General features: G+C 30.2%; 3 protein-coding genes across 3 annotated transcripts; 2 read left to right on the top strand and 1 right to left on the bottom strand.

Moving 5' to 3' along the window:
• Positions 1-1,842: 1,842 nt before the first annotated feature.
• Positions 1,843-2,401, top strand: OCT59_017992 (uncharacterized protein; the record flags this gene model as incomplete). The annotated part of the gene is made up of 5 exons (XM_066148465.1): positions 1,843-1,862; positions 1,956-2,004; positions 2,090-2,134; positions 2,223-2,271; positions 2,358-2,401. The coding sequence occupies 5 exons, from the start codon at positions 1,843-1,845 to the stop codon at positions 2,399-2,401; spliced, it is 207 nt and encodes a 68-aa protein (XP_066004393.1).
• Positions 2,402-2,518: 117 nt separating this feature from the next.
• On the top strand, positions 2,519-3,187 carry OCT59_017993 (uncharacterized protein; the record flags this gene model as incomplete). Its single annotated transcript, XM_066148466.1, has 6 exons — positions 2,519-2,537; positions 2,618-2,658; positions 2,728-2,780; positions 2,879-2,913; positions 2,993-3,023; positions 3,103-3,187. 6 exons carry the CDS (start codon positions 2,519-2,521, stop codon positions 3,185-3,187), a joined length of 264 nt encoding a protein of 87 aa, XP_066004394.1.
• A 3,773-nt stretch (positions 3,188-6,960) lies between these two features.
• Positions 6,961-7,332, bottom strand: OCT59_017994 (uncharacterized protein; the record flags this gene model as incomplete). Its single annotated transcript, XM_066148467.1, has 1 exon — positions 6,961-7,332. One exon carries the CDS (start codon positions 7,330-7,332, stop codon positions 6,961-6,963), a length of 372 nt encoding a protein of 123 aa, XP_066004395.1.
• Between the last annotated feature and the right edge of the window lie 5,524 nt (positions 7,333-12,856).

Genomic DNA, 12,856 nt, shown 5'->3' on the forward strand with positions numbered 1-12,856 from the left:
TAATTGATTAGGTTTAGTAATTTAATCATAATAATAGAGTTTGGATCCGTTATCCGTATTTTACGGATATCCAAAACTATTCGCAGATTTAAATCCGTCAAATCCGGATAGTGATTTATCCGGATAAATATCCGGATATCTATGGCAAGCCAAATCGGACAAAAGTCTGTCAATGCACAGATAAATTATCACAGTTATTTCTTTCCATGTTGGGAATTTTTCGCAAATGATCTGTGATATTTTGCATATATTATCTGCGAAACTTTCCAAAAATTTTTACAGATGTTTATTCTGAATTTTCCCATTTTTTATTATCTGAACTTCAACAGATAACTATCTGAATATTAACAGATAATCATCTGGGTAATAGCAGATAAATTATCATCAGATTTATATATTTTTTTGTGTGATAAATTAAAAAAAAATTTTTTTAGAAGTCTAAAACTTGTCAAATATAAACTTTTTTTCATAATTTTTTATTTATTGCTTTACAAGGAAAGTTTTTAATGTTTATTAATATACTTTTTATAATATTTTATTAATATAATTACTTTATAGTTTTTGATACATAATTTATTTATATTTTTATCTTACACTATAACAGAAGTGAATTGTTTTTTTTTAATATCTCAATTGTACCTAAAGTTCTGAACGGTTCAGGCTAAACCAGGGAACCGATCTGAAACTGGCTCAAAATTCAGTTCAGTTCAGTTCGGTTCAGTTCAGTTTAATCTGATTTTTTATAAAAATGTAAAAAATCGAATAGCCGTCCATCTAGTGATCATACAAAGTTGAGCCATATATCATTGGATTCGTCTCAATGAGATGCATTGAATGGTGGTAAGATCACATCAGGAAGTTACGAAAAAAATGTACATTACATATACATTTATGCAAATCATGTACATTGCAATATTCATTCTTTTTAATGTACAAGTAATATTTAACATTAATGAACATCATCAATGAAATTTTTATCATGATGTGCAGCATTTAATAATAAATATTCAATGTACATATCTTTGCTATAATAAAAATATAATTACTAACTAGTAAATTTCAGTTAGTATTGATCGGTATCATGTGATCAGTTTGCCGATCGATCTTTTTTTTGATAAAAAAAAAGTCTAATAAAAAACTTTAAACTTTTTTTTTCCCTTTCTTTCACTTCCCTTCGTCCCCTTGTCCTTTCGTCCTTCTCCTATATCCTTCCCTTTCCTTTCATCCTTCACTTCCCTTTCGTTCTCTTCTTTTTCTCACACCTGTAAGTTTCGTTACTTTTTTTTAATTTATTTTTTTTTTTATTTTTTTTTTAATTTTATCTTTTTTTTTCGTTTCTTTTCATTATTTTATTTTTTGTAGGACGTTTACTAGGGGGACGCTGGCTTGAATACTATGAAACCGGACTTTAAGGTAGTAAGAAACTGAAAAGGGGAAGATTTTTTGTTATTTTTAATTTAAGAAATGAACTAACGTTTCTCTTTATTATTTTATTTTTTGTAGGACGTTTACTAGGGGGACGCTGGCTTGAATACTATGAAACCGGACTTTAAGGTAGTAAGAAACTGGAAAGTGGAAGATTTTTTGTTATTTTTAATTTAAGAAACGATCTAACGTTTCTTTTTCATTGTTTTTTTTTTGTAGGACGCCAGCTTGTTCACGAAACCAGACTTTAAGGTAAAAAACTGGGAAAGGGGGATGGTGGAAGGGGATTTCGCAAAGAGGAACCAAGATTCGTAAGAATCTTGGTTTTTTTTTATTTTTTTTATTATTATGAAACGGTTTACTAACCGTTCCTTTCTTTTTTTTATAGGTTCAGTGTCTCAGAAGGGCTTCCGAAGAATGGAAAATGGAGAACTAAGGTTTGTAAGTATTATATTCAGTTACGAACCTTAGATTTATTTCTTTAATACTATGGACGGTTCTAACCGTTCTTTTTATTTTATTTTTTATAGGTTCTGTCGGGTGATCTTCCGAAGAACGGAAAACGGAGAACTAAAGTTCGTAAGTATTATATTACGAACCTTAGATTTATTTTTTTTAATACTATGAACGGTTCTAACCGTTCTTTTTATTTTATTTTTTATAGGTTCCGTCGGGTGGTCTTTCGAAGAACGGAAAACGGAGAACTAAGGTTCGTAAGTATTATATTACGAACCTTAGATTTATTTTTTTAATACTATGAACGGTTCTAACCGTTCTTTTTATTTTATTTTTTATAGGTTCCGTCGGGTGGTCTTCCGAAGAACGGAAAACAAAAAACTAAAGTTCGTAAGTATTATATTACGAACCTTAGATTTATTTTTTTTTAATACTATGAACGGTTCTAACTGTTCTTTTTATTTTATTTTTTATAGGTTCCGTCGGGTGGTCTTCCGAAGAACGGAAAATGGAGAACTAAGGTTTGTAAGTATTATATTACGAACCTTAGATTTATTTTTTTTAATACTATGAATGGTTCTAACCGTTCTTTTTATTTTATTTTTAGGTTTTGGGTTTCTCGGGTGTCTTCTGAAAAATGGAAAAAACCAAAATTCGTAAGTACGAATCTTTGGTTTATTTTTATTTATTTTATTATTATGAACGGTTTCTAACCGTTCTTTTCTTTGATTTTTAGGTTTTGGGTGGGCTTCTGAAGAACAGAAAACCCAAAGATTTGTAAGGACAATATGAATCTTTAATTTTTTTAATTTTTTTTGTTATTTCTAATTCTTTTTCTTCTTTTAGATCTTGGGTGGGTTTCTGAAGAACGGAAAAAGAAGACGAATCTTAACGGATTGGTAAGTTTCGAAAATTTCAATTCACTTCGAAACTTGGATTTTTTTATTTTTCTTTTAGAAATGTAAACTAACGTTTCTTGTTTGCTTTTTTTTTGTAGGATCTGGGATCACTCAGTTATATGGAATTTCGAAGGTATATACAGTACCTTCAAATTTTTATTTTTTCTAACGAAACGTTTTTACTAACGGTTTCATTTTTTTTTCTTTTGTAGGTCCAAGACGCGACTGGATCCTATTTCGAAGGTATATATATCCCTTCGAATTTTACTTTTTTTATTTTTAACGAAAAGTTTTATTAACATTTTCATTTTTTTCTTTATAGGTTTATTTTGGAAATCAATTTTTATCTAGTATTTAACATATTATATAGATTTAAAATAGCCATAGATATTATATTAATTAGTTAATAATACATTTGTATAGTATAATGATAGTATAATAATAAATAACGCATGTATTTTAATATCATTAATAAATGTGTTAATTAATCGTAATGTACGGGTGATGAACATCTTTAATTTGGCGATGAACATCAAATGTTGTGATATCGGTAGTACATTGCAGGGTCCGATGTTCAGCGTTTCTTTATGATGTACATCAAGTGACCGATGTACATTTGATGAATATTTTTCCCGTGACTTCCTGATGCATGTCTCTAGAATTGATAGATCACACATTAATCCATGCTAAATGATTTGTAAATATAAAGCTATCTATCGGTGCTATGCTAGAGACATGATCTTAGCACCATTCGACGCATCTCAGCAAGATGAATCCAATGAATATTAATTCATCTGTGTACATCAGGAAGTCACAGAAATAATGTTCATCACATATTTGTAATTTACAGATCATATACATTGCAATTTTCATTATTTTGAATGAACATACAATATTTAACATTAATGAACATCATTAATTAGATTTTTATCATGATGTGCAGTATTTAATAATGAAAATTCGATGTTTATCAAATGGCACTAAGTGAATAAATCCCCTATTTATTATCATGTTACGTAAATAGTCTGGCAACATGATTTTTTTTATTTTTTTTAAACAATTTTTTCATTCCCCTTATTTTTATCCTTTTATTTTCCCCTTTCCCGCCCTTTCTCTTTCCCCTCTTCTAGTAATAATGAAGTTATTTATTTTGATAATAGAAGAACTAGTGGTATTTTTATTACTAAAACTCATTCTATTAGTGTACAACATGATAAGAATCTATAAAATCCCTAACGAAACATTTAAATTATTCGACCTAAATTAGTAATGATCTACTAGGACCCCAAAATATACATAAAAGGGTCAGGTCAGAGTTTGCGTATAATGAGTCAAAAAAATCATGTAGATCATTCCTTTTATGGATAATCCCAGCCAAAATAATATTTCCTAATTTAGATAATGGCTGAAATTATCGTAATTCCAGCCCTGAAAGAATGCGTATTTTGGACCACTTCTGGACCTGACCTCTACATATATATTTCGGGGTCCTGATCTACTATTCTTCAATTTGGTTGAATAAACTTTTTTTTACTTTTTTTTGGACTCCTTCTTCCCCTTCCCTTCGTCCTTCCCTTCCCTTTTCGTTCTCCCTTCTTTCTACCTTTAGTTTTTTCTCACAACAGCCTTTCTTCCGCTTCATTTTGTTGAAAGTACTGTAAGTTTCATTTCGAAACTTACATATTTTTTTAATTTTTTTTTAATTTAAGAAACAAATTAATATTTCTTTTTATTTTTTTTGTAGGATATGTACTAGGTTGAATACAAATACTACGAAACTGGACTTTAAGGTATAAAACTGGGAAAGGGGGATGGAGGAAGGGACTTTGCAAAGAAGAACCAAGATTCATAAGAATCTTAGTTTTATTTTTTTTATTATTTTAGAACAGTTACTAATAACCGTTCTTTTCTTTTATTTTTTAGATTTCGGGTAGACTTTTAATCTTTGGAAAAGGAGAAACCAAGATTCATAAGTACATATGAATCTTGGGTTTTTTTATTTTTATTTTTTATAATTACGAATGGTTAGGGCGATGACATTTATTACGTAATATTTTAGGGGGTGGGGGTCACGAAAAATCTTATGTTATACATATTAATATTTATCACGTGATATAATCAACCTATATAACCGATTTAGTGGCTTAAAAATTTATTAATCATTTGTGTTACTTTGGTTTCCCACGTTAAACTTTAGGAAAAAAATAAAATGAATTTTATATATGTATACAAATGCATACAATACATACAATAATAGGATAATAGGGAAATTAAGTTAATATACAATCATTCATTATCTGATATATATTCCCTTAAATTCATTTCGTCAAAAAGAGACCGCTTTTGTTGTGAAGGGAGGAGAGAGAAATCGTCAAGAGAATTTGAATTACACTTAGACTTTCCCTTAGGTCGTCCACGGCTGACTGGATGCATCGCTTTTTTATGCTTTGTCAAATAATTAAAAGTTGGAAAGTATTTGTTGCACACCGAACAACAAAGGCGCGAATAGGTCGTTTGGTCAATGGATGGGCAATGTGAATCATACCCGGGAATTTTTAAGAGATCATAATATTCAAGGAGGTGTATGGGATTTGCGAAATGTCCGTCTTTAGCTTTCGTAGTTGGAGGCAAAAAGCCATTATTCGAAAGAAGAAGATCCGTAGCTTCTTTTGCACGAGATGGCCCACAACAACTTGAATTTGTACAACGTTTAATATCAAGAGAATACTGACATAAATTACAATGATTTTCGATCCATGACCATGGCACAAAACATTCTGGTATGTCATTTTCTTTTTCTTGTTTCTTTTTTTGTTGTTTTTGCTCTTCTGCTTTTTCTTTATCCGTACCCTCAAACTCTATGTTTTCAAACGGGTTAGTAAGCTCCTCGACATACCGTGCATCAACACTTTTTCCAAAAATCAAATCTTTACGCCAAATATCACAAAGTGATTCTCCAGCATATCAAAAAATTTCGAAGGGCTAACTCCGGAACGATTACCTTGCCTTGTGTATTTAGGTGTGATCCAAAGTGATCGATCGGTAGCGTGATATCCGCCAATTTTCCGGACAGTGTTGCCATACCTCTTTCAACTGGATTATACTTGGACTGACCTGTAGCGTGTGTTCGTACAGTCAGGTAATCTAAATCGAACTTTTGAAAAAGGTGGCAATAGGTTTTGATATTTTTTAGATGTCTTGGATTTTCGTCTGGACCTCCATCTACCAATAACACCCAAATAGGTCTAATCTCTCTGTTTGTTTTCAACACATCGTTATATTTAGGATCCAGAGTTAGGTTTTCAAGGTCTTGCATGTGTGAGAGTGAGGACGTACCAAGGGACCATTGACGACGTACAAATATGGCAAGTTGTACCGTTCGTAACTCATCGTTTAATTCATTTGGTTTTATCATAAGGTAAACCGATGGAACTAATTTTTGTGCATTTCCTAGGGGAAAATCATGGTCGGCCACACTAACAAGCTCATTAACTGATTGCAAAGTGTGAAACGTCCGACCTACAGCAGGTACTCCAAGACCTATTTTCGCCTTGTCATCCTGCGAAATAATAACGGCATTATTAGCAAAGACAGTAGCAAATTGTCTTGCGCTTTTGACAGATGCAAGGCAGTTATGACCATCAGAATGATCCCGTATTTCGGTACGCGAAACTCTGACTACCGCGACCCACGCTGGATGATGATGCGCTTTTGCAGTGATAGAATTAGATTGGCGAGGTAACAAATAATTGTTCAATGTAGTTCTCGCCATATAAACGTTATAATTTTCTTCAAGATTTTTTCGCAAGTTTTCAACGATTCGGACCTTAATAACCTCTTTTCGTCATTTTTCGTCAGCCGCCCCAAATTCGATAGAATCATGGATATGATTGTGTAAATTTGGATGGTTAAAAAGAAGTGAAGGACGAACAGGTTTGTTATATCGTATTACTTCCTGATTTTCGTCGAGTATTTTTCTTTTCTTTTCTCTGCACTTTTGAGCATAATTAGCATTTCTTTTTAATTTGATGATTTTTCCCTTATTAGATCTGATTTCATCTCGAAGGCTTCCTATTTTTTTAAAAGTATCAAGCCGAAATTGAGAATCAGTTGTGATGTTGTAGATCTGCTCAAACTCGGTAAGCTTTTTTTCAGCTATTTGTATCTCGTTTACTGCCTTTTATTGAGATGATGCATTAACAGAGATTTCTGGAACAGGATCTATTGTACGAATCGTGGAAAGATTTGGAAGAGATTCTTCTCTAGATCCGGATGGTATTGACCTCATTGTTTGTATATCACATAAATTATATGGTGTGGCCAGGTAATCTCTAATAATATCCTCAATTTCCGGTTTATCTTTTCTTTTAATTTTGTTCCATTCTTTAGTCACTGATTCACAAAGTTCAGAGCGATTAGGATCACCATTCCCCGTCTTAACCATAATACTATATACGTAGGCATTGGTAAATTCTTGATATTTATTTGTTTGTAAACTATAAATCGGTTTCTTATTAAACTTGGGGCTGAGAAAAAAGGTTTGACGGTTCATATTAAGCTATTTTGTTGGATTTTGATAACAATAAAAAAATAGCTTACAAAACTTTAGGAATATATAAATTGTGAATAAAGTTTAATATCGACGCGTAAAAAGTTTAGAGTTTAAATTTAAGTTAAACGCATTTGTGCGAAGTGCTGCGGTAATTCACATTTCTTCTTTTGTAACGAGAAAATGCGAACCGCAGCTATTAATAGGTATCGCAATCGCTATACTGTATATCATTAAATATTATTGATTTGTGTGTTCAATTCATACTTTGATTATATGAAAATTTACGATTTTTGGACTTGAGATTTTAGAATTTCAGAACATGGGGGATTGAGAATTTTAATATAAAATAAACTTGTAAAAATAAATTAGATTATTTTACAATAAAATTTTCTTATCAAACAAAATTGTTTGTATAATTTTATTTAACATGCTTTATATCATTAAAATGAACGGAACATTAAATCAATTTAAAAAAAATTCTGATGAAATATGATCATTATGATGAAATACCAATAAATAATCCTATAAAAGGAAATGATCTGTATTCACGTGATCAGGATATCTTACCTGGGGGTGGGGTAAGCGTCTATAATAAAATGATATTAAGTAATATATGTCACCGCCCTTACTAATAACCGTTCTTTTTTTTGTTTAGGTTCAGGTGGGCTTCCAAGTTCTGAAGAATGGAAACCCAAAGATTCGTAAATACAAATCTTTTTTTATGAAATGGTTTATTAACCATTCCTTTCTTTCTTTTATAGGTTTGGTGGGCTTCTAATGAACAGGAACTAAGATTTTGGTATTTTTTTTTATTTTATGGAACGGTTTACTAACCGTTCCTTTCTTTTTTTTATAGGTTCGGTGTCTCAGAAGAGCTTCTGAAGAATGGAAAAACCTAAAGATTCGTAAATACTAGTATGAATCTTTTAGAAGTTTTTTTTTATTTTTTTTAATATTACGAACAGTTACTAACTGTTTTTTTTCTTTTATTTTTTATAGGTACGGGTAGTCTTCCGAAGAATGGAAAACAATAAACTGAGGTTCGTAAGTATTTTACTACAAACTTTAGATTTTTTTTGATATTACGAATGGTTTATTAACCGTTCTTTCTTTCTTTTTTTAGAGGGTCGGGTGGATTTTCGAAGATTGGAAAACAGAGAACTAAGGTTCATAAGTATTATATTACGAACCTTAGATTTATTTTTTTTAATACTATAAATAGTTCTAACTGTTCTTTTTATTTTATTTTTTAGGTTTCGGGTAGGCTTCCAATCATGTGCACTTTCATACATTTCACTTAAAATATTTCCAGTAATAACCTCGCTTATATTTTCAGGTGAATCCCCTATAGTGTTCTTAGGTGTACTTTGCCATTAGTTTTCTTTATCCTACGAGATTCTGTTAATTTGCAGGACCTGAAGATTTTTTAGGCCTTCTTCGCTTTCTTCGTAGTGAAATATTGGTTTCATCATTAACCATCTCATTATCAGAACTATTTTTATCACACTTTTTCATATTCTTTCTGAGCACAAAAATAACAATATAATTTCTTTGACCGTTGATATATGCTATATATTGTTATTTATTTATATAATTCTGATTTATTCATTTGTATTCTTGGTGAAAATCAAAACTTCAATTATTAGAAGCGTTTAAACTACTATCAGCAAAAGGTTTCAACCTGTTCAACAAGCTCAAGGTTTTAAAAGTAAAGCTGGACGCCCTCTTCGGAATTAGTAGAGCCAAAATTCATGAGTACGAATCTTGGTTTATTTTATTTTATTTTTTTAATATTATGGAACGGTTACTAACTGTTCTTTTTCATAGTTCCTTTTTTAGGTCTTGGGTGGATTTCCGAAGAATGGAAAAAGAAGATCAAGATTCATAAATATATACAAATCTTAACGAAACGGATTGGTAAGTTTCGAAGTTTTACTTCGAAACTTTTTTTAAAATTTTTTTTAAATTAATTTTTTTATTAATACTTTTTTTTTCTTTTTATTGTTAGGTTGTACTTCCTGGACAAAGTTTTGAAGAATAACTTTAAAACTTTTTTTATAGATAACCCAGAGTATTTAGTTAATTAATATAAAAATTGTAAGTTTCATAGCTAATAGGTGTTACTTTTAATAATAGAAAAATTTAGCTAATATTTAGTAGACTTAGTATATAGATTATACTTGTAGCTGAAACCTTCCAAGGGTATGGCCAAAACCGAAAGTCCGAAACACTAGTCCGAAACCTTGTCTGAAATCCGAAACCTTGTCCGAAACTTTATATAGGCTGAAACTATTTTTTATTATAAGCTGAATGTCCAAAACCTTTTTTATTATTTTATTTATTAATTTTTAATTTTTTATAATTATTATATTATTAATGAGCTAAATTATTGAAAGAAATAAGGAATATTCGGGTTTGCTATATACGCATTCATGCGCATACTATGCATGAGTCATGAGAATTAATGATAATTCTGGCCAGAATTATTGTATAATATGACGTATGACTTATATAAAAAAGCTTAAAATAGAACTGGAAAAGGTCAGGCATAGTTTCGGGCACTTTCGGCCATAGTTTCGGCTATATAAAAGGTTTCGGATATGGTTTCGGATTTTGACTAGGGTTTCAGTTTCGGAAATAAGGTTTGTAAACTGATACTGGCCGAAAGTCCGAAACTGAAACCTGGCCGAAACTGAGGGGTTTCGGCTACAAGTATAATATAGATTGTTATAGTGTATTTAATAAAATAAATTCAATAATATTATAAATTTAATATGATGTTTATTATCTTTAAATAATGTACATCGTTAATAGACATTAAATTTAAGTAATGCACATTGAATGTTGTAACATCAGTAGTACATTGCAAGGTCTGATGTTTAGCGTTTCTTTATAATATACATCAAGTGACCGATGTACATTTAATGAACATTTTTCCTATGACTTCCTGATGTACGACCACTGGATGGCGAATAATGTCAAGTTTTGAATTTTTTTAAAATTTTCGAATGTTAAAAATTAAAAATTCTAATACATAAATTTATTCATCATGCAATGATCGTATAAACATAAATTAGAACTCATTGGATTCATCTCGATAAGACAAGTTGAATGGTGGTAAGATTACGTCTCTAGCATCGATAGATAGCTTGCTAATGCCAATTTTTTATAAATCATTTAGCATGAATTAACTTACGATCTATTGATGCTAGAGACATGATCTCACCACCATTCGACTTTTCTCATCGGGACAAATCCAATGAGTCCTAATTCATATTTATACGACTATTGGATGACGAATAAATTCATGTATCAGAATTTTTAATTTTTAACGCTTGAAAATTTTAAAAAAATGCGAAACTTGACATTATTCGCCATCCAGTGATCGTACATAGACAAATTAATATTCATTGGATTCATCTCGCTGAGACGCGTTGAATGGTACTAAAATCATGTCTCTAGCATCGATAGATGGCTTGCTAATTCCAATTATTGATAAATTATTTAGCGTGGATTAACTTGTGATCTATCGATGCTGCTAAAGACATGATCTTACCACCATTTGACACATCTCATCATGACGAATCCAATGATATATGGGACTTTGTATGATCACTAGATGGATAGCTATTCGATTTTTCACATTTTTATAAAAAATCAGATTAAACCGAACTGAACTGCCAGTTTTTCAGTTCAGTTCTTACGAATTTTGGCTTTAATCTGAACCGTCTATAATCCAGACTAAACCAATCCGTTTAGAGCTTTAATTGTACCATTTGTTTTTAAATTAAACAAATAAATTTTTAAAAACTATTTTAAATTAATACATTTAATACTATTCTCTTTAAAACTAAAATACAAATTATTGTCTTAATAATTAGAATAATTTATCTGTTAAAATCTAGATGATTATCTGTTAATATTCAGATAATTATCTGCTAACGTACAGATAAATTATCTGTTGATGCACAGATAATAAAAAATGTAAAAATTTGGAAAAAATATCTGTAAAAATTTTTGGAAAGTTTTGCAGATAATATATGTAAAATATCATAGATCATCTGCGAAAAATTCCCAAAAATGAAAAGAAATAACTGTAATAATTTATCTGTACATTGACAGACTTTTGTCCGATTTGGCTTGCCATACTTATCTGCATTATCTGACAGATATCCAGATATCTATTGGATATCCGTTCATTTTTTTTAAATTATATCCGAATACTTAAGGATGATTTGCAAGTGATACAAATCACATGAATTGATTTATATTATTGATCTTTCATCCTTGATGTATTTAATGCAATTGCGTTACTAATTTGAAGTACAAAAAGGAGCAAAAGGGGCTAAATTATAATGCATTCTTTTTACCTTTAATAATGTGTTCTTTGCATTATCATAATTCATATGACCTTTTGCGCAGTAACTAACAACTAAGAGACTGTTCAGATATAGGAAAAAGGAAAGTCAGAACTAGAAAAAATAATAAAAGTACTAAAATGACCAATATAACAGAAGAAGTAGAAAGGATAGAACATGCTTAACTTTAGGTGATACCATTGAGAGAAATGAAAATGAACCACAAATTCAAGCTAATGGTAGTATAGAATTAAATGAAAATGAGGATACTATAAATCCTAATAATACAAATATTACAGAACCAGATAATGTGGAAACAGATGCCAGACAAGAAGATAATACAATTCAATTAACTAATAATTGAAATAGTTTTATTTGGAATTATCTGGAAAAATTATCTCCATAGAAAAACATAAGAAATGTGTCAGGTATCTTGTACCAGTTATTGGTTCTGATAGTTATGAGCAGCCATATGGGGAACAGATGGTAGTACAGAAAATTTTATTTATCATTTAACAAAACATCGTATAACACATAATACTGTTGAGAGACAATGAAATTCATTACAAAATGGCTAAGATAGCTAATGATAATTCTGTTAAAAAAGATCAATTAGATAAAAAATATGTTGGAATTATCGTAAAAGATAATTAACCATTAAGCATTTGAGATAACAGGTCATCACATAACGATATGACAAAAATATCACAGGGTAGTATGGTAAGATTTTTCATTTTTCGGTTGTATAGTACAGTTGACTAAATTTGACTAAGTATGGGAAATGTTTGTGTCAGGCAAAAATTACTTTCTTAACTCGCCTCACCTAATCAACACTGCATAAATCATCACATACTACTGCTATAAAATATTTATTTATATTATGCAGAGAGGTGATGATATGGTAATACAAGTCAAGAAAGGTAATTTATACTATAGGAATTAAATCAGTATCAGCTGTATCATAATGATTATAAGATATATAAAGTTTGCTTAGTAATCAAAATGAAACACAGATCCAGTTTTCCTTAGCTTTATATGACAACAAAAAAGTAGGCTTATAATAAATTTGGTCTTTTACTTGTTTATTAATTTTTACTTATTTTCAAAATATATATGACTTGCTTGACAAACTACATGAACCATGGATGATAAAGATCATAACAAAA

Source organism: Rhizophagus irregularis, chromosome 27, assembly GCF_026210795.1.
Source record: "Rhizophagus irregularis chromosome 27, complete sequence".
Lineage (NCBI taxonomy): Eukaryota > Fungi > Glomeromycota > Glomeromycetes > Glomerales > Glomeraceae > Rhizophagus > Rhizophagus irregularis.